Source organism: Meleagris gallopavo, chromosome 1, assembly GCF_905368555.1.
Source record: "Meleagris gallopavo chromosome 1, MGAL_WU_HG_1.1, whole genome shotgun sequence".
Classification (NCBI taxonomy): domain Eukaryota; kingdom Metazoa; phylum Chordata; class Aves; order Galliformes; family Phasianidae; genus Meleagris; species Meleagris gallopavo.
In genome coordinates, this window is record NC_139404.1 from 76,916,262 (window position 1) to 76,941,222 (window position 24,961).

General features: G+C 45.3%; 2 protein-coding genes across 2 annotated transcripts in view; both read right to left on the reverse strand.

Annotated features, from left to right (window-relative positions):
• The window catches only part of LOC100538410 (M1-specific T cell receptor beta chain-like), a 46,658-nt gene extending 32,394 nt beyond the window's left edge, over nt 1-14,264 (reverse strand). Inside the window, exons 1-2 of the mRNA XM_085236140.1 lie at nt 14,181-14,264; nt 13,815-14,090 (exon numbers count right to left, since the gene is read on the reverse strand). Coding sequence (XP_085092266.1) covers nt 13,815-14,090; nt 14,181-14,223 — 319 coding nt within the window. The 5' untranslated portion in view covers nt 14,224-14,264. The remainder of the gene's footprint in view (nt 1-13,814; nt 14,091-14,180) is intronic.
• A 6,585-nt stretch (nt 14,265-20,849) lies between these two features.
• LOC146545442 (trypsin II-P29-like) lies at nt 20,850-24,470 on the reverse strand. Its single transcript, XM_085219212.1, is given in 7 exon segments — nt 20,850-20,996; nt 20,998-21,072; nt 21,682-21,818; nt 22,129-22,382; nt 23,054-23,150; nt 23,356-23,399; nt 24,400-24,470. Coding segments are annotated over 7 exon segments (825 nt in total).
• Between the last annotated feature and the right edge of the window lie 491 nt (nt 24,471-24,961).

The window sequence follows — 24,961 nt, forward strand, 5'->3', positions numbered from 1 at the left end:
GGATATGTTCAGCCCATCCAGGCCTTGTCTTCTCACAGAAGCTATCTAGGTATAGCAGCATGAATAAGCATCTGCAGTTCATATTGCTGTCTAATGGCTTCACTTGAAACTATTTTGATAATCAGTCAGCAGAAGATAACAATCCTTTGAAACAAGGTAGTTCTCCTGGGAAAAATCACAAATTGCTTTCTCTTAGTTTATCCTGCTCAGCTAGGAAGAGCTGTTAGGGCCCCAGGGAAGATGAAACATTTAGGATCAAGACAGAAATCTACAGGTTATTTCAAATACTGGACAGGCAATAGGTGCCTCTGCAGTAACCTCTTTTCTACAGCAGCAAAACAGTATGCTTAGCTCACTAATTTTAAAAATGAGAACATTTTTTGTTTGTTTGTTTAGATTGAATTATTTTTAAAAATACACTTAGGACTTTTTCTTTTTCTGTCCAAATTATGACACTAGAAGGACGGTTACTTGCCTTTATTGAGTCAAGACTTTCTCTTATATCAGTAGCATTTGTTCCAAGTCTAAAACCTTCCTATTTAAATCCCTTTACGAGTCTTACTGTCAGTAGCACGCTCTCTGAAACATGATGTCTTTTGTGTAAAAGCATGCAAACCACTTCCTTTGTATTAATTTTAAGGAGAAGTTCTATGTGATGCTAATATCACACAGATGGGCACTATCACATAGATGGGCACTATCACATGGTAATATCCAAGAAGTGCCAGCAGACAGCAGTCTTGTCCTACTTCAGAGTTCATATATAGTCCATATAGGTATTTTAGACTGTAATTTAAAATGATAGAGAGAGTGTGAAGGAAAGGTCATCCCTTCTTTTTAGTTTTCATGTGTCTGATAGAAAGTTTCATGGGCCAAGATGTGTAAAGCTTCAGCCAAGAGGGGTAGGTGAGAGTTTGTGAACAAGAGATGTTTAGGGCCATGTTTTCTAACAATAGTATCACACTAGTGCAGAAATTTTTACAGAAAAGTAATGATCTCATTGATTATATCAGTCTTGGATTCTTTTCTAGCTTACATAAAATGCAAGATACAGAGAAGCCAGGAGGTTTTTAGTCCAAATTTAATATCCTGCCTCAGCATTTCCCAAAGGCCCTGGCAGCTTAATAGAGGACATCCATTTTTCCAGAGCCTTTTCTGCTTGCAGGAAGCACACTGATCCTCTCCTAATGGTATTCTGTCCCTTTGCACTCCACCATAAAACCTTCTTCCCCTCAGGCAACAATAGCCCTACCCCTGACTTTACCAATTTCTTGGGTTATAACTGTTACTAGCATCTTACTATCAACAAGTTTTTCTTCATCCACCTTTTCTTTATTGTTATATACTTTCCAGATATTTTCTAATATTTAAACTGATAAGTGGGCATCTGCCCTGTAAAGACAGGCAATAACAGATATAACTGCTTTAAATCAGTTTAGGGTCACCTATGAAAAATAAAGGTCACAATCCAGTAATAAAGAAGAAATTGGTCCTGATCTGGTCCTGATCCACTCCAAGGATCAGGACTCACCAAACACTCCAAAGAAGGTGATCTCCAAGTAGAAACTTTCCTTCAAAGCAGTCAGCTCTTACAAGAGGTTAGGGAGGGGTGGAACCTGGCTCCCCCACAGGTGAATCACTTCCACCTTGCTCCTAGATTCAGATTAGTATATTTTCCTGCAGCCTCCTTTAATCTCTCAAAGAAAGAGGAGGGACTCTCATTCTTCCCTTGAATGAGCTGATAAAATTTACACCAATTATTTGACTTCAGAATAGCATATCAAATCCCATATAAAACTGTTGCTATTTGGTTAGTAATAAACTTTGAGGACATAGGGATCCAAAATAAGGATGTTGGGAGGAAAATGATCTTCTATCTATCCTGCTTGTGTGGCTTGAATATCCGTCTCCTCTTTAGTCTTAGGCATCACAATTTTCTTTTCCCCATAAGTCATTGCGTTTAAGATAACCTGCAGATCATTTCAATCTGGGTCCCGGTTCTCAACTATAGTTTCCATAACCTTTACTACCCGCATGAGGGTAGTCACTATTCATGCCTGTCATCTTCTTCTAACCCTTTAAATCCGGTATTGAAAATGGCACTTAACTCAAACTGGCATGTTCAGTACTATCACTTGCCTGAGAGACACTTGTATGTTTCAGGCATTTCCATACCTAACCAGGCCTACACACCATTGGTCTGAAACTGAAAACCTTCCTCCTCATCTGAACTTTGGGCATAATTATTCTTTTCTTTCCCTCTGCCCCCTTTTAGCCCTGTGCTACCATATCCTGTTCATTTCTCCTTGCTCCATTGCCCCTTCTTGGTCTGACCAACATCTCAACATCCTTGTCTTCCTCTCATTTCTCCTTATATTTGTTGCCTATATCTTCTTCAGTGAATATTCTGCACCCCAAATTACAGTTTCAGAAACTAAAACAATTACAGAGATCAAAACAGTTACAAAAAAATTATCATTCTCTAAGACCACCTATAACACTGTAATGCAATGGAAAGCACAGCAATGACAGCATAGCAGCAAAGTCCTAGGCTACAGCAAGTGAGGATATGCTCAAACAAATGCACCTGAGCTCCCTTGGGTTGGCCCAGCCTTCCCACCAGGTGCTCAATCAGTGTTTCAAACTGTGACTTAGCATTTCCACTATGTTCCACCCTCTCACAGCATGAATAAATGATTGAGTAGGTTGAAGGTAAGTCCTTTCCATTATGGTGATCCAGTTTACCCTGGCACTTGTACAATTTGCCCGTTGCAATGATGAGACGATTGATGATTGGTTCATAGTTGAAGATCCTGTTCCTTTATGGGTCAGTACTTGGAGGTATATAATTGCTTGGACCAGGGAAGGTTCTGCTTATGTTTCATCAGTCCCATATAGTCCACCACCAGATGTCACACTGATCTTATAGTGACTGTAAGGGAACTGTTGAGTCAGGGCCTGAACCTTTGATTAAGCACCTAGGGAAAAAACCCAGGCAGCCCTGGGAGCACAGGTGAAGGCAATTCACCTGTACTACTGGAAGGGTTGGAGCCTGGCTGCACCTCTCTTAGAACTCATATAAGGCTGACTGCCACTGGGGAAGGGTTGCTTCCTGGAGATCCCTCCTTGGTGAAGCTTTCTGCTACAAACCTAGAGTCTTCTGATGTGGGTGAGCAATCTTCTTCCCTTCCTTTATAGCACATCTCTATTGTGCTAGTCCTTTTGTCATCATACCTTTGTTGTAATGCTTTTCCCATTGTATTAATCTGTCTAATTGCTACAGTGATACTGAAGCATTTTGATGCCATGTTATTCCACCCATTGATCATGTGGACTAAAAGAGATTCATGAGGAGTAGTATAGATGTTTCAGAGGTACTAGAAGGGGTAGGTCTGTTCTCCAGGGAAACATACAGGCCTTGTTCCTGTCCTGGGTCAACACTTTAGCTCGCGCTTGAGCATACTGTAGCTGTGTCTGTGCCACACCCTTTGGCTACATATCTGGAGCTACATAACTATATCGCATACCAAAGAGGGAGTCTTCATTTGCCATAGTACATGTACCTATTATCAGGGGGACTACAAATCCCCCAACCTCCAATTATCTTTTCCAAGGTGCAAGTAGGTCACACCTACTTGCCCCTTCAAAGGCCATTCTTTTTTATGGGTACCTGGTCTTAGATTCTTCAGGGCATGGAACTGAAGATGATTTTCGTTCCCAATTTGTGGTTTTATGCAGTTATTGGTGCCTGTAATTTGGATCCTAAGTAGGGAGGCCATGTTGCCAGTAGCATCCTCAGGGCACTGAGTCTGCCATCTCTAGGTCTTCCATTCAGGTCCCACAGGGTTTCATAGAGTCTCTTTGTCCCTGAAGGGACTGAGAGTCTGTCTTCAGGGCAGCCTTAAGAATACTGTTATAGTGTTCAAGTATAGCCTGCTTCCATCTGGATTATATGGAATCATCACTCAGCGTTTTCTTCTGCCAAGTGTTGTACCATTGTGCCAGTTAAACGAATCCCTTGTTCACTGTCAATGACTTGAGGTATCCCATAGGCAGCCATCAACTTGGTGAGAGATATATATATCTGGTTCACTCTTGGACCTGGATAGGCCTATTTTCTTTTGTTCAGCATGCCTCAGCTGAACCAGTGGGTGATATTCTTAGATGGGTGAATTGTCAGTCCATTGAATTTGAGCCAGTGTGTTGGCTTCATCATTTCCCCATGACTGTAGGGATTGGTGGATAGGAACGTAGTAGACATGTAAGGTCCTGTGTTTAACCACATTCCATATGTCTAACTGCATATCTGTCCTGAGTTACATGGACATCTAGTTCAGCTGGAAGGTGGGATCAAATATGCCCAGTGCCTGGACCTGTTTAACAGCTAGTTTTGCTTGCTTGTTCCATTCTCCCTCCATCCCATTTTTGGCCTTTCTTTGTGTGTCAGAATAAAGGTCTCAGCAGCTACTCTAAGTGGGGTACAAAGGAATACCAGTATTTCAGTATACCCCCCAAATCCTTGCACCTGCCTTGGTGCGGTAGGGACTGGGAATACCTGAACTTGTCCATTATTGCTGCAGATAGTACTTTGGTCTTTCCTGACCAAATTGCATTCAGGAATTTGACCGACAGGGTTGGTTCTTGCACCTTCTGTGGGTTTAGAGCCCACCCTTTCTCTTGTAAATTAGTAGTCAATGAATCTACTGCTTTTCTAATGCCTCCAGTGAGTCAGATGTTGCAGTGGAATTGCTAGGTCACAACATAAACCAGTATGTGAGCACAAGTGCTTGGGGCGAGGGAAGTCTATAGTGGTATAGTTTGATGTTATTAGAATTATTCCACTCTGCTCGGTCATGTGCCACTGAGTTATGACAATATATAGGTGAATGCATGTACCCTTGCAGCAGGGCCTGAAAGGTCTGCTACCTGCCTCCCCACATAAATGCAAATTCATGTTGTGATACTTCATGAACAATCTGAAAAATGTATTTGACAAGTCTAAGACACAAGGGTCTTAGAATTCTATCTCCCTCCTCAATGTGTCTATCAGGGAGGCAATCTTGGGAACAGCTGCATGAGTGAGTGGTGTGTCCTTATTTAATTCTATAATCTACTGTCATTCTCTCCTTGTTTTAATTACAGGGAGGATCTCTGCCCCTTCCAACATCCAGATATTGCACCTGGTCTGAAGATGCTGTTTACCCCAGATCAGCCACGAACTGTGTAGCTTGTTGGATAATTGCCTCTGAGGCCACTGAAGAGCTCAGTATGCCATACTTGGGGGGAGGGTCTTGTAATATGAGGTCCCTCATCCTTGCTAAAAACTTCGTCGGGTCTGAAATCTCAAAAGCATCATAATAAATTGCCCTCTTCATTCCCAGTTCTCTAACATAATTTTCAAGACCAGTATATATGAGAGCCTGGAATGTGTCCAGAGAAGGGCAACAAAACTGGTGAGGGGTCTCCCTCTCCCAGAGGGAGCTGGGTTTGTTTAGTCTGGGGAAGAGGAGGCTCAGAGAAGACCTTGTTGCACTCTACAACTTCCTGAAGGGAGGTTGTGATGAGGAGGTGTTTGGCTTCTTCTCCCAGGCAACAAACAGGACCTGAGGAAATGGACACAAGTTGTACCAGAGGAGGTTTAGGTTAGACATAAGGAAGAAATTTTTTTCAGAGAGTTGTCAAGCACTGGAATGGCCTGTCTAGGGAGGTGGTGGAGTCGCTGTCCCTGGCAGTGTTCAAGAGGTGTCTGGGTTAGGAGCTACGAGATACAGTTTAGAGGCTTGTGGTAGCAATGGTAGTGGGAGGACAGTTGGACTAGATCATCTTGCAGGTCGTTTCCAACCTTGCAATTCCATGATTTATTCATTCCCCACTTTTATTTGGCCATGCAATTGTACATGCTGCCATTATCCATTAATTAGTAAATTTCTTTCCTCATTATGTATCACAGTTGCATACAATCTTTGAGTGCTGGATGTGGTGATGGATGCAATTTTAGAAATCTCAAGTCTGTTAATTAGCACACTTTCTGCCCCTATGTCCCATAACCTCAAGAACCAAGCTGGTATGCTCTCTCATGTTTTTTGCTTAAATCATTGAAATAATTCTGTGAGTTTGGTGGCTGTGTACGGGTGATCTGTTACATGTAATGTGGTGTGGACAGTGAGCCACTTCTCAAGTGACAACCCTGCTGGTCTATCTTGGAATTCCTTCATTTTTTGAGTTATTACTAGTCTTATTTCTAGAGGATCTGAGGTTCCCAGATCCTTTAGTTGGGTTTTAGTCAACTTGGCTTTCTTTTTATTCTTAAATTCATCTGGGATCCAAGGATCCTGCTGATTTAAGTCCTTTTCCTCTTCTAATGATATAGTTCTTAATTTCAAAAGGGAAGTGCCATTTGAAGTTAATGCAGTTTGCTCCATCAGAAGTGTAATTTTATTTTCCAGTTGTCTGATACTAGCCTTTATAAGCTCATTTTCATCTTTCAATCCTTCCTTGGAGCAATGATACACATTAATAGTTACTAGTAGAGGCCATGGTACAGTGGATGCTGCTACTACTCTTCCCTCAGTTGTCAAAAAGGTTTATTCTAGTTTTGTTTTTGTTTTTTTTTTTCCCAAAAATTCAGCCATCTTCCAAGGGGATTTAATAACAGGACCATTGTCCCTTATAGGTTCCCATTCTTCAATAATTCACAGAATCACAGAATTGTAGGGGTTGGAAGGGACCTCTAGAGATCATCGAGACCAACCCCCCTGCCAAAGCAGGTTCCCTACACCAGTTCGCACAGGTAGGTGTCCAGGTGAGACTTGAATATCTCCAGAGAAGGAGACTCCACAACCTCCTTGGGCAGCCTGTTCCAGTGCTCCGTCACCCTCACCGTAAAGAAGTTCTTACGCACATTCATGCGAAACTTCCTATGCTGCAGCTTATGTCCATTTCCCCTCGTCCTGTCTCCACGTACCACTGAAAAGAGACTGGCCTCACCACTATGGCCACCACACCTCAGATATTTATAAACCTGGATCAGGTCCCCTCTCCGTCATCTTTTCTCAAGGCTAAACAGACCCAGTTCACTTAGCCTTTCTTCATAGGGGAGATGCTCCAGGCCCTTCACCATCTTTGTGGCCCTCCGCTGGACTCTTTCCAAGAGATCCCTGTTTTTTTGAACTGGGGAGCCCAAAACTGGACACAGTACTCCAGATGAGGCCTTACCAGGGCAGAGTAGAGGGGGAGGATCACCTCCCTCGACCTGCTGGACACGTTCTTCTTAATGCACCCCAGAATGCCATTGGCCTTTTTGGCCACGAGGGCACACTGCTGGCTCATGGCCAACCTGTCGTCCACCAGGACGCCCAGGTCCCTCTCTGCAGAGCTCCTCTCCAGCAGCTCATCCCCAGCCTGTATTGGTGCATGCAATTATTCCTCCCTAGGTATAAGACTCTACACTTGGTTTTGTTGAACCTCATCCGATTTCTTACTGCCCAGCTCTCCAGCCTGTCCAGGTCTTGCTGAATGGCAGCACAGCCTTCAGGCGTGTCAGCCAATCCTCCCAACTTCGTATAATCAGCAAACTTGCTGGGGGTGGCCACTATCCCCTCATCAAGGTCACTGATGAAGATGTTGAACAAGACCAGAACCAGCACAGACCCCTGGGGGACACCGCTGGTTACAGGTCTCCAGCCAGACTCTGCACCACCAACAACGACCCTCTGCGTTCTGCCACTCAGCCAGTTCTCAACCCACCTCACTGTCCACTCGTCTATCCCACGCTTCCTCAGCTTTGTTATAAGGATGTCGTGGGAGACAGTATCAAATGCCTTTCTAAAAATCAAGGTAGACTACATCTACCGCTTTTCCCCCATCCACCCAGCATGTGACAGCATCATAGAAGGCCACCAGGTTGGTCGAGTACGACCTCCCCTTGGTGAACCCATGCTGACTACTCCTGATAACCTCCTTTTCTCCCAGTTGTCTGGAGATGGTATCCAGCACAAGCTGTTCCATTGCCTTTCCAGGGACAGGGGTGAGGCTGACAGGCCTATAATTACCCGGATCTTCCTTCTTGCCCTTTTTGAAGACCAGAGTGACATTGGCTATCCTCCAGCCTTCAGGGACCTCTTCTGTTATCCAACACTCTCGAAAATGATGGAGAGCAGTTCAGCAATGACCTCCGCCAGCTCCCTCAGCATACGTGGATGTACCCCATCAGGTCCCATGGACTTGTGGACCTTAGTACTGCCTAGGTGCTCACGCACGTCCTCTTTCCTGACTAAAGGGAAGTCTCCCATTCCCCAGACCCTCTCACTAACCTCCAGGGTGTGGGAAACCTGAGGGAGAGCCTTTTCACTGAAGACAGAAGTAAAGAAGGCATTCAGTATCTCTGCCTTCTCAGCATCCCCCGTTACCAGAACCCCCCCTCACTTAGTAAGGAGCCCACGTTCTCTCTAGCTTTCCTTTTGCTGTTAACATACTTGAAGAAGCCTTTTTTATTATCCTTTATCACTTTAGCCAGATTCAATTCCAGGCGGGCTTTAGCCTTCCTCGTTGCATCCCTGCAGGCCCTGACTACATTCCTATATTCTTCCCGAGTGGTCAGACCCTTTTTCCACATTTCATGGACCTTCTTCTTTCCTTTGAGCTTGCACATGAACTCCTTGCTCATCCACACAGCTCTCCTGCCACCTTTTCCCGATTTCTTGCTCACAAGGACGCACCGATCCTAAGCTTGGAAGAAGAGCTGTTTAAATGCTGACCAGCTCTCAGAGGCCCCCTTACCTTCTAAAACCCAAGCCCATGGGATAGCTCCAAGTTCACGAAGCACTCAGCCATGGAGAACCCAGAAATCCTAGGGTTTTCCCCAAGAGTTCCTGCTTTGGTATACTAGAGGCCCAAGTGACCATCCAACATATCACCTTTCTAAGATAATTCATTTGAATAAATATACTACTGCCACTTGTAGCTGGCTTGCCAAGCGTAACACCATAACATTCCGTAAAGCAAGTAAGGATATGTTCAAATGCAACAACCATGGACACAGAAACAAAGGAAAGAGTCTTCTTACCCATGAAAGGTCTCAGGTAGGGATCACCAACAAGATATCCTTGCCTCCACTGCCAACCCTTAAGTGAGGTCTGGGAAGGGGTGGATCCTGGCTCCATACCTTTCAGTCACTCAGGTGCATTGCTTGCACCTGAGCTCCCCTGAGTTGGCCCTGCCTCACCACCAGATGCTCAATTAGTGTTTCAATCCATGACTTAGCATTTCCCCCACACCACTGTAATGTGGTCTTATGGTAACTCTAGTGGGACTCAAACTCACAAACTTTGTGTTGGACTTGTGGGACTCTAATCTACTGGAGGACTGTAACCCCAAAACAAAACTGAAAATGGAATCCAGGAGTCCCTGTAGTAGCATACAGTTTCTTAAGCTAACCATAACCAAAAGTTAACAGAGCCTATCCTTGTGAAATCTCATGATCGTGGCGGTGTGCTTAAGTACAGAAACCGAAACAATTATACAAGTATTGATATTAAGAAAATAGAATAACGTGGCATGCCAGTGAGTTATGTCAAGCAGGTATTCTTTTAATACAGTGCTGTGTGCATGGGGCATCGCTCCACCAAACAAGCACGCAGAAGGGACATACAGCTATGCGTATAAAGGCAAAGTATATACATATTCATCAGATTTCTCCAAAGTGAGTTACATGTGTGTTGAATTTCTGGGAACTCATTAACATACTGTTTCTCCTTTCTGTTCATGCACTTTAAAATGTTGGGAGGAGTCTCTAGGCTCTATCTGGTGGTCACTGGATGAAGGCTAGTAGTCATCCTTGCAAAGGCTCAGTCTTCCTCCCTGTGAACTTTTAACCTTTAGAGGCGATTGTAGCTCAACTGGTATTGTGTTGCAACATCAACCCTGCCTCATTCTTTTCATGGGACCCCACACTGTGTTGTAACCAGCAGCTCTGCTTATCTTCATGGAACCCTATGATTTCTGTGTTTTTTCCTAGAGTTATCTGTGCTAGTTCTAAGGCCTAGTTTAAATAAGGCTATACACTGTCTCCTTGATTCAGTATGCCGACCAAAATCTGGATTCTGGGAGTTCCCACAATAGCATGTAGATTGTACCTTAATACCAGTAATAGCCTGACAGTATGTAGTTAAAACAGATATGATTTACATGTAGGCATTCCAACCTGCGATCAATGTCATTAATTTAACAGGTAGCAGACATGGAAATTCACCTGATTTTGGAACTGGAGAGTATTTCTGAAAATACTCATCTGGAGTCCTCATGATTCCTCTGGTCTGCTGAGATTCCAAAGAGCTTGTCCCATCTGGGGGTGCCAAATCCTTGGTTACCCCAAACAGTTAACAAGAAAATTCTCCAAACCAAATGATAGTTCACAAAACGGACACTGGTTTATTACAGTGCTGGGTGCGTGGGGGTCTTTCTAGAAACCATGCACACCCCAGAGCTACATCCCTTCAAAATCATAACTGTATTGTCCATCATAGAACTTCTGATTTATAGAAATATAAGGTAACATTTAAAAATCATATTAGCATTTTGCAGTGAAGAATGCACTTAAAACAGTAGATGTAGAATGTGTGTGTATATGTAGGTTTTGTTTTTTCCTTTTTAAAAAAGGGGCGGAAGTTATACAAAAACAAATATATTTGTGAATGGATTGGCTCCCTTGCTCCTTCATCCTCCTTACACATATATAGGTCTTGTAAAGAGAGGCTGAAGAGAATGTTCTGTGTTCATGTTTATGGAGTTCTCATGGGAAGAATTTAACAGAGAGTCTAGAGAAGTATAAGTCTTGTGGAAGGTGACTATTATTTCCCTAGGGCAACACAAAGCAGAGTTTAAATGTTGGTGATCTCTGAAGTAGTTATCTTTCCTCAGTGCTGACATACTGGAATTGGAGCAGCTGTTGTGGGTACTGTGGAGCTTACTTTAAAAATATGTGCATTTATATGCTTCTATAGCTATGTACACATATATATTTATGAATGTATGGACATGTAGTAATAATAGTCTTGGTTCAGAGGTGATGTAAGCAACATTCCCTGGAGGCATTCAAGGCAATTCTATGATTATAGGTGTTTGACATATGAATACTTACACAATTTCCACAAAGTTCAAACCTTTTCCAGACATAGTAAATCTAACACTGCATCTGCATCTGTTATAAAGTTATCCTGTTATAAAGGAGACTTTCAGTTGGCTCACAGATGGTACTGATATTGGAACCTGCTTGTCTTGTAGATACCTCTTAGACAATTCTTTGTCTCTCTAAGATTGCTCTTTGGTGCCTCCCACAATGCCTATATAAAAGGGCCTATTCTTATCTGTCTGGAGCATCAAGGAATCTATTCTTTGAATGCTGAATTGTTAAAGTCTTTTGGTATCATCACTATCTGTCCCAGGGCAGCAAAATGCAGTGGAATATTGGCAGGAAGGCTCAGTCTCTATTGAAATAACACCAACATCTGGTAGTTGAGGGCCAGGAGGAGAGAGGGAGGAGAGAGAGGCTGGAGAGACTGATACCCCTCGCCTTGTTCAGATTTTCCCATCAGCTTGGGCAGAGGACAGAGAGGGCATGTTTCACATCTGAAAACATTGTTGTTGAGCCATTAAAAGCAAAAGCAAGCGTTTGTGTGGCTGTAAGATTTGTCTGTCTTTGGCCTGTCTGCCAGGGAAGCGGAGATCTGAGCTCATGACAAAAAGGTGGGAGTGTTTTCAGATGAGAAAATTTCTGACTGGGTGTTGCACTGTCTGTCATTTCATCTTTGTGCATGTCTGGGCCTACCAGCCACGGACCCAATCAATGATTTTTTAGCTTATGTTCCCCAGTGGCTTTAATTCAGGGCATCTTTCCCAAGTTCATTATTCCCGTAAATTTAAACATACATTGTTCCCTTCTGGAGAGGTGCTCTTAATACATGAAAGACAATTACACCTCACAACTCTGCACTTCTGTCGCACAGAAGCAAAAGATAATGGAGGCACTGAAATTGTGCTCAGTATGATTAAGGTCTGCTGTGCCAGACCTGTTAAAAAGCCTTTCTTCTGACAAAAATCAGATCTCAGCTACTGGACAGTCTAACTATTTCAGAGACTGAATGGGAAAGGACAGATTCTATGAAGACTATGGGAGCTTATTCTCTGATTATGATCTGTAGGAACTCTGAGTCAAGGCAAAATCATGCGAGGGCTGCTGGGCAAAACATTCTTCTACTGTCGGACTCATGAGAGTTTATCTCTTGTTCCGAGATGAGCATTTTTATTCAGAGTAACTTTTCTGTCTCAGGAAGGAGGAAAAGGTTGTGCTCTATCAGAAAGAAGGACGAACATGGAAGACACAATGTGAGATCTCTAGTGTTTCTTTTGTGACTTGTGTAACAATGCTGCCTACTGGAAAGAAGTTGGATAGACAGCCCTTCTATTTTCAACCTCAAACCTTTGAGGTTCATCGCACAGCTGTCCCACAAGAGCCATAAACCCACAGTCGGGGTGTGCAATCTGTCCACAGGAATCAAGGAGAGCAGCTCTCTGGATCACAAACTGGAGCCAGACCACAGATCACAGGCGACAGCAGCTGGAGAAACCAGAGTGAATTAATAACTTCCTATTGTGCCTGTGAGCGTGCCCATGTGAGTATAAGCACTTGCAGCTGTGGGGGTACGTGAGATCAGGTACGATTAAATGCAGAGAGTGGAATCGAGGGGCAATGAAGGGGCAGGCTGTGAGTCTGAACACAGCAGTGGAAATGATACCGACTGTGCATGAAGACGCATGTAGTTTATTTCAGAACGGGCATATTAGGCAGTTGGATTTCACAGTACATCACAAGGGCTTTGCTTGGTGGTTTCTTGCTTCGTAAAATTTCAAGAACTTATCGCTGAATGATTACATCTCAACAGTAACCCACTGCATTAAGGACACTACATGAGAGAGAGATGCTGCTTTAGAACTCTTACCTAGAAAGAAACTGGGAGGTCTTTGTGTGTGAGAGACCTAACATTCTTTTTGCGTGTGTGAAGAATTCGTACAGCAATTAAAATTACGTTCACATCCTGCTTGTTCCTCCTTCTACTCTTTTGTCTTCAAACTACGACTTAGCTTCAGACTTTGCTCAAAATCAAAGAGAATGCTGAGAACTTGCAAGAAGAAAGATCACAGGGTTGTCAGAAATGTACTCACAACTCATCCAAGGATGGAAGGGGTAAACTGAATGGACAGAGGTTGTCTTACAGCTTATCAGGCTGCAGCAAGGACATAGGTGTGAGTCATAAACGGATAGATGTAGCATGTATACAACTGATGCTTCGTGCAGAAGAAATCCGGACTGTGTTAGCAATTTCTGAATAAAAATATCAAGTTCTGAATAAAAATATATCTATATTTTTCTGGGATGTGATTTCATTTTAGGTCGCATACTACAATATCCCACCTCTCTAGTCCTTCTGAGATCCAGTTCTCTTCAGTTCTTGATATCAGGACAACCTTTCCAGGCACAGTGAATATCATTGTATGCCTGGATTTGATTAACAAACTTCAAGGATTGTTATGACATGATAGAGGATGAACTGCTGATCAGAAAAGAGAAATTCATCAATGAAATGGAACCTGCTCGACCTCTCTTGGTCCGGCTCCCCAGCAGCCTATGTTTTGTGAATAGCACCTTGACCTACATACCATTATCCTGGGAGTGCTGAGAGCTACTCCCTTCTGAGGGAAGGTACTGGAGAGGAGTTTACGTACAGAAAGCAAATGACTTTGAAGTGTTGTGTCCAAACTTGAGGCACAGAAATAGATAGCTGAATGGTTCTTCTTTACAGACATGATATCTAAACGAAAGTATTCTTGGCTTAACCGCTTAGCTTCGTATCCAGTGTGAATATCACCCTTATATTCCTGATTTGCTCCATATGAATAATAGATTAATTGCAGCCCCTTCCCTGGCTGCTGCAGATACCAGTACATATAGTTGTGATTATCGTTTTGACTGCATCCCAGGGTAGCATTCTCATCTTCTTTCAGCACCAGACTTGAGTTTTGTGTTATCTTAGCTCCTGTGAGACAAAGCAAAAGTAACACAGTTAGAAAGCAGACTGCATTCTCCCCACAGCAAAACAGGCATGGTGTCTCAGCTGATGCCTCACTTGCTCCAAAGAAGTACAAGACCAAGCACCAAACTGTCCACATTCTCACTGCTGCCTCAGGAGTCAGAGAGCATGCCCTGTGAGGGACTTACTTATATAGGTCTGTTTCCATTTCCCTTAAGCCAATAGCAACAACCTCTGCACTGCTGAAAACCAAGCTTCTTCCTGCATGAAATTTCAAAGAAATACACTGTTTTAAGAGTGCCTGCTGAAAATATATAGAAGCTTTCAAACTGATTGGGATGGAAAATATTCTATCAGACAGGATAGTATCAAGGGGAAATGGTTTTAAACTAAAATGGGAAAGATTTGGACTGGACATAAGGAAAACGTGTTGGTTTGTTGTTTTTTTTTTACAGGAATAGGGTAGTAAAGCACTGGCACAGGGTACCCAGAGATGCGGTGGACGCCCTGTCCCTCGAGACGATTGAGATTAGGCTGGACATGGCTCTGAGCAACCTGATCTAGCAGTAGATCTCCCTCTTTGTTGCAGGGGAGTTGGACTGGATGACCTGTAAAGTAAATATAAAGACAGGAAGTGAGACAAGCAGAACAGCTATTTCCAGAAGAACTTTTCTCAAAACAGTTGTTTCTTGTGCAATGCCACAATGTCAAGCTTGCAAAGAAAAAGCACTGCCTAGAAGGAATTGCTTTTTCAGAACTGGAATACGGCACTATGGCCGCAGAAGTTCAGGATGACAATGTTCACTGAAGTTCTGAGTGGTTTTCTACTGGGACCTGGGAAGTGCACAGCTGTGACCAGTCTATAACCACCTCATTTATTTGCTGGACATTGAAGGCTACTGATAAGTTCACAGCCCTTACAATAGCACTTGCCACCCTAAACTCAACATGCCTGGGAGCAGAGAAATGGAAAGAGATCTTACGTTATGCTCCCAAGGTTGAAGAGCTGTTTTCCAGTGTTCATGTAAAAGATCTGAGGTACTACAGTAACGTCATGATATTCAGGATGTAATAGCTTACTACAGGAGAAGATAAAAGAGTAACAACAAGTGCAACAGCAACTAAAATCACTCAGACATCACTCCCAAAGTCGCCACCACGGTATTTATATTCCTTAGGGCTTCTGTCACAAAACAGAATTCCCCAAACTTTCACAGGATGGTTGGATCACTAGTAATAATCCCGAGATGGCAACAGAGTGTGGTAAAAATGAGCTCTAAACAAGAGGCAGGAGAGAGTAAGCAAGTCAGTCTGTGAGAGACAGTGCTTTCCCAGTGCTTTCCTCATTGTGTTACTTTTGCAAATAGTAACACAATACAATACAAATAGTGAGCAAATCACAGCCCTGAGACTCTTCTATGGAGCAGAAGATTGTTCCTGGTTGCAAGGAATGGTGTGCTATGCTCCTTGCTGAACAGCTCATAGAGTCAGGAGAACCCTGTTTTCCAGGGTGTATAAGGCCCAGAGGAGTGATATGTGAAGATACGAGTCTTTCAGAAATGGTTTTTATAGTGGATTAAATGAGGGCAGCATCTGTACTTAACTTCCTCAGATCTCTCCCTACGCCCATTTTGCAGGAATACAATGAACACTACTGAGTCACTTTATCCAAGAATAGTGCAGACTATTTTAGGTAAGAGTTTGAAGCAAAGTAATATTTATGCAGTTTGGTCAGTCAGGAGACTAGGACCCCGGCATGACAGTGAGTGATCCACGCTGGCACTTTATAAATCTCTTAGAAATTTTAGTAAACTGGAGTTTAAGTGGGAGGACCCTTTACACATCACAAACCCTACTGATTCCCCGGTTCTTTCTCTTTCCAGCTATTCTCATCACCTCCCACTCATTTTTTTCTGGGATCAAATAGCATGTTTCATTCCAGCATACCTAGCTTTGCCACAGCATCAGGGACCAGCACGATACATTTACTCCTTCTGATGTGTTATGCCTCTTTGCTTGTGTTCTCATAGGGAACAAGTAGCTGAACTGTGCTTAATGGTATGCAGATTGTCAAAAAGATAGCCAAGAAAAAGAATCCAAAAATGCCCAACGGTGTAGCTGTACTTTCTCAAGGATACCATTTGTTGATTTAGGTGTGCTTCCTTTCTGTGAAGAAGAGGTAAATGCTAGGTAAGAGATGAATGTCCAAGAAGAGAGCCAATGGCAGAAGAAGGAAAGCTTGGTAATACTCTGTCAACACTTTTCCCTGTCTTATTACAGAAGAGTGAATGGCCCATCAGTGGTTCATCTCTACATGCAGAGAGACCGGGGGCACAATGGTAGTGAGGGGAAAACCAAATTTCAGGGTTGAGGATAAAGACAGTCTATCCAGCCTTGTTCCAGAGCTATCCTGGAAGAGCCATAAAGGTCACGGACCAGGTGTGAAATCCATCCACGTGAATCAAGGGGAGCAAGGGGGTCATTTTGGGGTCTCACGGGGCTTACTGCCTTTGGCTATGGGACGCAGTAAGGGATGCCAGTGAAGAATATTTTGGGACTGCATAAGACTTGTGGGATAGTTATGGCAAGAACCAAAGGCAAGGAAAGGGAGGGATTTATATGATTTGGGAAGGAATCGAATGGAGGGGAGATGAAGAGGGATAAAGGCATATAAAAGGCAAGTTGCTGCTGAGAACCCTTGTCTGGCTAGGCCCCATGCCTTTGTCTGACCCTTTCTAATTCTCAAGGTCTATTTTCGTGAGTGAGGGACTCTATTCTGTGTGTATGTGCTTTGTGTACAGAGGGCAAAGCATCACAAACTGGAGCCAGAGCACAGATCACAGGTACCAGCAGCTGGAGAAACTAGAGTGAGTGAACTTAAGAACTATCGACTGTGCCTATGTGTCCATATGAGTATGAGCACTTGCAGGTGTGGGGGTACGTGAGAATAGTGCAGTGGAATTCCTACATCACAGCCTGAACCAGTAGGTGAGCACATGAATAGCTGGAGAGGGGGGAAGTCAAGATCCACTCTCTCCTCCCCCTTCTCAGAGGTGCTTCTGGGAGCATGTATGCAGTCTGCCTGGTTTTCTCAGTTCAACTTCCTCTGCACAGCTTGCCAGCCACTGTACCCTGAGCCCGTAGCATTGCACAGAGTGCAGAACCACTGCACCATAGTGCAGGACCAGACACTTGGTCTTGTTGAACTTCATCCCGCTGGCTTCAGCCCATCGATCCACATCTCTCTGTAGGGCCTTCCTACCCTCAGGTGGATCAGCACGTCTACCCAGCTTAGTGTCGTCTGCAAACTTTCTGAGGGTGCACTCAACTCCCTCATCCAAATCATCAATAAAGATACTAACCAGGATGGGCCCCAAAACTGAACACGGGAACACCACTCCTGACCAGTTGCCAGCTGGTTTCAACTCCATTCACCACCATTCTCTGGGACCGGCCTTCCGGCCAGCTCTTTTTAAATCTGTGCAAGCAATAGGCTGCCAGCTTCCACAGGAGAAGCAGTGTCAAGGGCTTTGCTGAAGCCTAGGTAAGCTGCATCAACAGCCTTTCCTTCATTCACCAGCTGGGTCACCCTGTCAAAGAGGTGCGGTTGGTCAAGCAGGATCTGATCCCCTGGTTGTCCTGCACATGTCATGCGGTTACACTCAAGATGATCTGTCCATAACCTTCCCTGGCACTGAGGTCAGGCTGACAGGCCTGTAGTCCCCCGGATTCCCCTTATGACCCTTGCTACAGACTGGAGACACTAGCAAGTCTCCAGTCGTCTGGGACCTCTCTGGTTGACCAGGACTGCTGACAGATAGTGGAAGGAGGCTTGGTAGTCATCTCCGTCGCCTCCCTCATTAACCTTGAGGGAATCCCATCTGGCTCCATGGACTTGTGACAGCCTAGATGGAGTAGAAGGTCTCTAACTGTTTCCAGCTGAATCGGGAAGGGTTTATATTCTGCCCCGCACCCCGGACTTCCAGGTCAGGAAGCTGAGTGCCCACCCTGAGGCTAAACTGTCTGACTATTAAAGACAGATGGATGTAAAGAAGGCATTGAAAACCTCAGCCTTTTCCTTATCCTCAGTTGTCGTGTTCCCCACCACACCCGGTAAATGATGGAGATCCTCCTTGGCTTCCTCTCACTGTTAATATATTTTAAAGACATTCATTGTTGTCCTTTACCACAGTGGCCAGGTTGAGCTCAAGCTGAGCTTTAGCCTCTCTGATTTTCTCCCTGCATACGCTGGCAAATTCCTTATACTCTCCTTCAGTTGCACAGGCCTTCTTTCAGAGGAGGTAAACTCTCTTCTTCACCCAGAGTCTCAGTATAAATACTTCCCTGTTTGACCACACACTGGTCTTCTTCCCCGCTGGCTCATCTTACAGCACAGTCACCTGCGTCTTTTAGACTTCCTTCTTGAGGACCATCCAGCCTTCCTGGACCCCTTTGCCTTTCGGGTCTGACTCCCAAGGGAAACTCCCTACCAGTGTCCTGAACAGTTCAAAGTCTGCCCTCTGGAACAGGGACTCAACTTTGTTAATCCCAGCCCCAAGCTCTATAACATCAAAACACTTTCTAACACGGTGTGCCTCACCACTGCCCCTCCTTCCATGCCTGTCCCTCCTGATGAGCTCATAGCCATTTGTTGCAGCGCTCCAGTTGTGGCAGCGACCCCAGCAGATTTCAGTAATGGAAACTAAGTCATAGTTTGCCCACCACACAATGGCTTCCAGCTCCTCCTCTTTGTTGCCCACACTGCGTGCATTGGTGCCCTGGTAGGGACAAATGACCATTGCCAAATGACAAGGAAGATACTGACAGCCCATTCCCAGAGCTAGATAGGAATGCTTGGCACTGAAGGCCCCAACTAGCATTGTGCCAACTGTCACTGCGTGCAAGTACCACATGGCTCTTTAGTCTTAGCAGATTTAAGGCATCTGCTGCCAGTTTCCTTACGTAGGCTGCATTGGTGCATAAAGTTTCTCTGTGCCCAGCTGTCTGCAGACAGTTGTTCTTGCAAAAACCCTTCCTCCTTGGGATTACCATCGCAGAACCCTTGTCCACCCCAAAAAGAGTCCTATGCTCTTTCTTTCACACCGCCATCTCCAAGCACTTCATTCTGATTCCATTTCTAATCCAGCTGAGTCTGCTCATGTGGTGTGAGTTCCTCCATCTGCTCCACGCTATTTCACTGTGCCAGCCTCACTAACTCCTACACCTAAACCAGCTTCCCTAGCTTTTGCATACCACCCAGCTTTCCACCTCACCATTCTGGCAAGAATCTTGCACCATTCCCAGTCCCTCTTTGGCCTCTCTTTCCTCCCCTTAACATTCCATCCTAGATTCTCACAGCAAAGAGGCAGCTTCTGGGTTTGGAGATGATAAAGTTGTCCAGTACTGGCCCAGTATGCACTGCCTCAGGGTTCTTCAAGGGAGAGCTTTCTAGCCCCTGTCTGCAGATTATGTAAGGGGTGACACCGATTGAATACATACACTAAAACTGGAATCTCCCATCTGCTATGATTTCCCTTCCATTCCCTTTCCCTTTCTCTTTCTGTCTCCCTCATCCTCACTCTTTCTGTCACCCTCACCCTTCCCCTTTCGCTTTCCCATCCCCATTCCCTCTCCATTTCCCGCCATTTGCTGAGGAACTCCCAGGACACTGTCTGCTTCTTGCCTCAGAGGCTGAGCTTGTGTATGACTACGGTTCCTCTCCTAATTTTTCTGTGTCATGGTCTCTCTGTACTTTCTCATTCTCTCACTGCCTCTGGCACAAATTCCTCCAGCTCTCCCTCCTTAGTTTCTGAGTGCAGGCACTCTCACAGAAGGCATAACTCCCCTACTTTGCTTTAAAGAAAAGAATCTGACAAAGAAATAACAAGAATAGCAACAGAATAAATATAAAGAGGCATTTAGTGCCTTCCCTCAACACCCTCAACCAAAAACATGCTCTCCTTCCTTTCTCTCTCTCTCTCCCTCTCTTCCTCCCATCCATTCCTTACTTTCTTTCTCCCTTTCTTCCTTTCTTTTTCTTTCTTTCGCTTTCTTTCTTTCGCTTCCTTTCTTTCTTCCTTTCTCTCTTTCATCCTTCCCTCCCTCCCTCCGTCCTTTTTCTCCTTCCCTCCCTCTCTGCCTCTTTCCAGTTGATCTTCCTTTTACGCTTCACAGTTCTATCAAGCACCTGGCATTCTTGCCACCTATTTACTATTGTTTACCTTTCCAGCTAGCAGCTACTAGGCACTGGTGGACCTAGTACTCCTGGCCCCAGTGTCTCTGAGCAAGTGAAGGGGAAAGTAGCCCTGGCCACAGGTACCATTGGACTGTGCTTGTGGCTTCCCATTGCTGTTTCACCTAGCCCCGTGGCTGCAATGGCTACCATCAAAGCCTTTACAGGAACAGCGAGGAGATAATTTCATCCCTGACAGGAACAAAATGGAACTCTTCTCAGCTGCTGCAAGACCACACCCAGGAACCTGCTCCAACAGCTCCCTTATCAGTAAGAAGACCAGGAGTAAAGGAAACTCCTTTTCTGCCTGGCTCAGAAGACTTCTTGAATGGTAGCATAGTGTCATACTCTCATTGCCTGCCAGCCCTGCAACTCTGGGGCACTGCTATCAGTGTGCACACCATAGCCGCAACAGCAGGGAAGGCTGGGGAGGGGCTGGTGTAAGGATGCAGGGAACTCAACGTGGCTCTGATGAGCTTCAGTGTCCAACATAAGTGTCTGTAAGGTTCAGTTAAGTAAGAGTTTTATTTGCGCTATTTCCCTCTCAGGATGAAAGTGATAAGGGCAGGAGGGGAGCAGCCGTGGAGCCAGGAGGCCATCTGGGTGTCAGTAGGCTGCAATGGTTTCCTGGATCCAGTCAACGTAATTGCAGACCTTGGTGTAAACTCCAGGATAACCTTTCAGAGCACATCCAATTCCCCAGGACACAATTCCTTGCAGCTCTCCATTGCACGCAACTGGTCCGCCTGAGTCACCCTGGAGAGAAAAATTTAGAAGTATAAACTGATTTAGAAGCAGAATCTCGTCTGGAAAGACTGTGACCTGGTACAAAGAATCTAGGGAATGCACAGGGAATGCAGCAGGCCCTGAGGTGGGAGCACAGGCAGATACCAGTCCTTGTTTGCTGGACTCCCTTAGTTCCTAACAATTCACGGTGACTATATTCTTTTCCCAGCAGATGTGGCTGGACTTGCTATTTTTGGTGAAGTCCATGCTGCAGCCAAACCCTGCTGGAAAGATACTGTGTCAGAAAAGCACACTAAATGACGAGGCATCCTCTCCAGTCAAAGGGTAGTGAGGTGCTGGAAGAGATTGACCAGAGAAGTTGTGGATGCCCCGTCCCTCCGGAGGTGTGCAAAGACAGGTTGGCTGGGGTCTCAGGCAGCTTGATCCGGTTGGCAGCAACCCTGCCTGCCTGTGGTGGGGGGTTGGAGCTCAGTGATCTTTAAGGTCCCTTGCACCCTAAGCCATTCTACGATTCTATGAGAAGGCCTAAGCACGCTGCCAAGTGCTGAAACAAACCATACAGCCTGGGGCACCCTGGGGTTGCGTGGCCCAGGGCTCTGCACCAACATCTACTCTTACCTGGCATGAGTCTTTCCCACCCTCCAGGAATCCGACGCAGATCATGTTGCTGGTGATATCACCAGGGTAAGCCTCTTGGCACTCTTGGTCACTCAGAATTGGAGCTTTCAGGCACTGGAGAAGTTCAGGGTAATTGTCTGTCGGGAGAGTAAGGACAACGTTTGTTCTTTCTCCGAGACCCAGTATTGTCAATTAACAAAAAGACCTGAAGGCCTATCTGCGAGCCCTCCACGAGAGCCATCCAGCAAAGCAGGGTAGAGCAAAGCCTTAAGCTACAGGAGCAAATCTGACGTGCATTGTATGCTGAGGCACACTGGTAGGGCAGTGTGGTGACCATGCAGGCAGAACAAGGAAAGAAGTCAGGTGAAAGGTGCGTGGGGTCTCATGAACGTGGTGGTAGAGCGGGAGAAGCGCAAACAGCTGCTTGCAGTGCGTGTTGATACTCACAGCCATTGCTCAGCGTGTTTCCCCATCCTGAAATCAGGCACTCGGTCCCCGCCTTGGCACAGGCGCTGGGCAGAGCTATGGGTTGAACGTCAGCACTGTATTCCACCGCAGATGCCAACTTGATCAACATAATGTCATTATTGAGGGTTAGTGAACTGTATTTAGGATGGCGAACGATTACTGATGAACTCCTGACTACTTCACTGTCTTCCTCCACATCGATGTTGTACTCTCCCAGCCTCACTTGTATGCGGCTGCAACATTGCCAACAGAGAAAAACAGCAGTTAGCCGTGGGTTGAACAGCTTCGCTCCCCATGGGCTATGCAGTGTCTTGGAAGAGAGTAAGAGAGCGCTGCCCTAATCAAAGGTTAATGTGTCACAGAGCTCTAGAAACTTTTTGATTTTGTGGAAGACAGAGTCGGGAAAGCCTTGCCAGGTGGGCATCCTGTCCAGCGGATCCTCAGCTTGCACCTGTGTCAGTGGAGGATGGATGGATGGAGGACTCCAGACACCTAGAGCTATGCTTCAGACAGGGAGATTAAGTCTCCCACTGCAGGGGAGCACGATCCCTAAGCTCTGCTCTCTCTGCACAGCAGTAAGTCCTAAATTTGGGAGAAAGAAAGGTCCACAGGGAAGATCTGAAGGAATGAAAAAGAACAAAATGGTAAGCCACGTAGACATGCAAATGAGGACAGAAAGGCACGTTAGGGTACACAGAAAAGGATGTAAGAGTGCAAAAGTATTGGAAAGATCATGTAAAGCAGTGAGACCGAGGGTAGCGTTTCTCCTTTGGTCCTCAGGTATGCCATGTGTTGCGTTGCCCCTCGGATTGTCTTCTCTCGTGAGGCGCCAGAGTTCCAGATCCGATGTGTTTGCAAGATTTGACTAGAAGCCATCCAGATACGCAACCCAATCCATACTTACGATTTATAGCAGTGAGCAGCTGACAAGACCCACTGGCTGTTGATGAGGGAACCTCCACAGAAGTGATAGCCAGAGTTCAGGGACACCTGGTAGGGAACTCAGTGTTCTGGACAGGTGTAGCCTCCCACAATCTTGTCATCATCAGCACCTGTAGGGAAAGCAACTGCAGGAAAGAGAAGTGCGTTTCACGACACCTGGTAGGGAACTTAGTGCTCTGGACAGGTGTAGCCTCCCACAATCTTGTCATCATCAGCACCTCCAGGGAAAGCAACTGCAGGAAAGAGAAGTGCGTTTCACGGCACCTGGCCTGACTTCATTCTCTTCAAGTGTAGCAGCAGCCAGCGAGCTACAGACAAATTAGCAAGAGCCAAAAGAGCATGAAATTTCAGAATGTTGTCTTCACACAACACCTGAAACATCCTGCTGACTTCTTCCAGTGCTACTCTGAAATGCAAGGCTTTGTCTTTACTGCCTCAAGTCAGGAAGAGAACAAAAGAGTAGGAGCTGCCAGAGAACCTCACAAATTAACTGTATGCAGGCTTCACTGTGTTCCTTCCATTTGGAACAGAATCCAACAGCTACGGCACGCTAGACAGCTCATGGTAGTCGTCTGTGTAGAGTGGAAATTGGAAGAGGGCAAATGCACTTGAGAATGTTGGCAGAATTTCTAATCTTCTAGGGGAAAAGAAGCAGTGAGCAAGAGGGAAGGGAAACGCTGGTAGCAAAGGAATCAGGGTAAACAGAAAGACCCCGTGGAGCTGGAGAAGAGCGCAAGGAAGAACATCTTTAGATGTAGGAAAGGATGTATTTGAATGTGAGAAAGAACGTGTTTGTTGAAGCCAATGGAACAATGGTAGCCAACCGTTTTTGATCGCACATCCCTATCAGCAAAAACCCTTTCAGCACTCCTGTCCCTCCCTGCAATATATGTACGTTCGCTCATTTGCAAGCTATGTACATGTACTTCCACAGTTCTAATGTTTTCTTCCCACACCCTAATGGACCATCTTACATATCCCAGGGTGCACGCAGCCCACTTCAGAGACCAGTACACAAGCAGTCTAGAAGCCTGTCTCTGACCACCAATTACAGATGCCAAGTGCAGAAGATATGAAACCCATCCCCAGGCCCTCCCTGGCCTCCATCAACTCAGGGACTTGACATCTGTTGGTCAGGTGGGGTGTCTTTCAACCTCGTGGCTTTTGAAGATTGTTTTTTACACAAATGTGTCCCCCCACTTTGTGAGGCTGTGTAAACCTTTTGCACCCACAAAAATACCGCAGAAAGGGGTTCACAGCTTTCCTAAAAGAGAGGAATTGTCCGTTGTTTGGTGCCAGGCTACCTACCTTTGTTGGATACTCCCTAATTCTTGTACAGGAAGAGACTGCCAGCCCCTCAAAGCTTTGAACACCCCCATCATGTCCTACCTTCTCTGTCTGTCTAGCAGGCGGACGTAGGCGGAAAGAGAAGAAAAGCGCAACAGTCTGCCACTGGAGAAAAGCGAAATGCAGGTAGAAAGGGAGAGGCGAGAGGTTGTGGGAGAAGGTTTGCTGAGCCCAGAAGCTTTTGAGAATGTACCAGCTGCTCCCAGGCAGGAGAGAATCAGGAAGAGAGAATTCATGGTGCTTCCACCACCAAGCTCTGTGACATGTACAAGGACTAGCCCCAGAAACTCCTCTGCTTTATGCTCCCAGAGAGCTTTATCTTTGCCAGCCCACGGTCTCTCCAGCTTTAACTTTCCCAGGGCCTTGCATCAGCCTGGACAAATTTACTTATTTTATCTGACCACAGCGATGATACAGCTGACTGTAATACCTAAAGCAGAAATGTGTATTTCTAGAAATGCAAGCCTGACGTTGCTCGTCCCTTGGTAATATCTAAAATAGCTGCCCTCCATTCAGCGGCCTG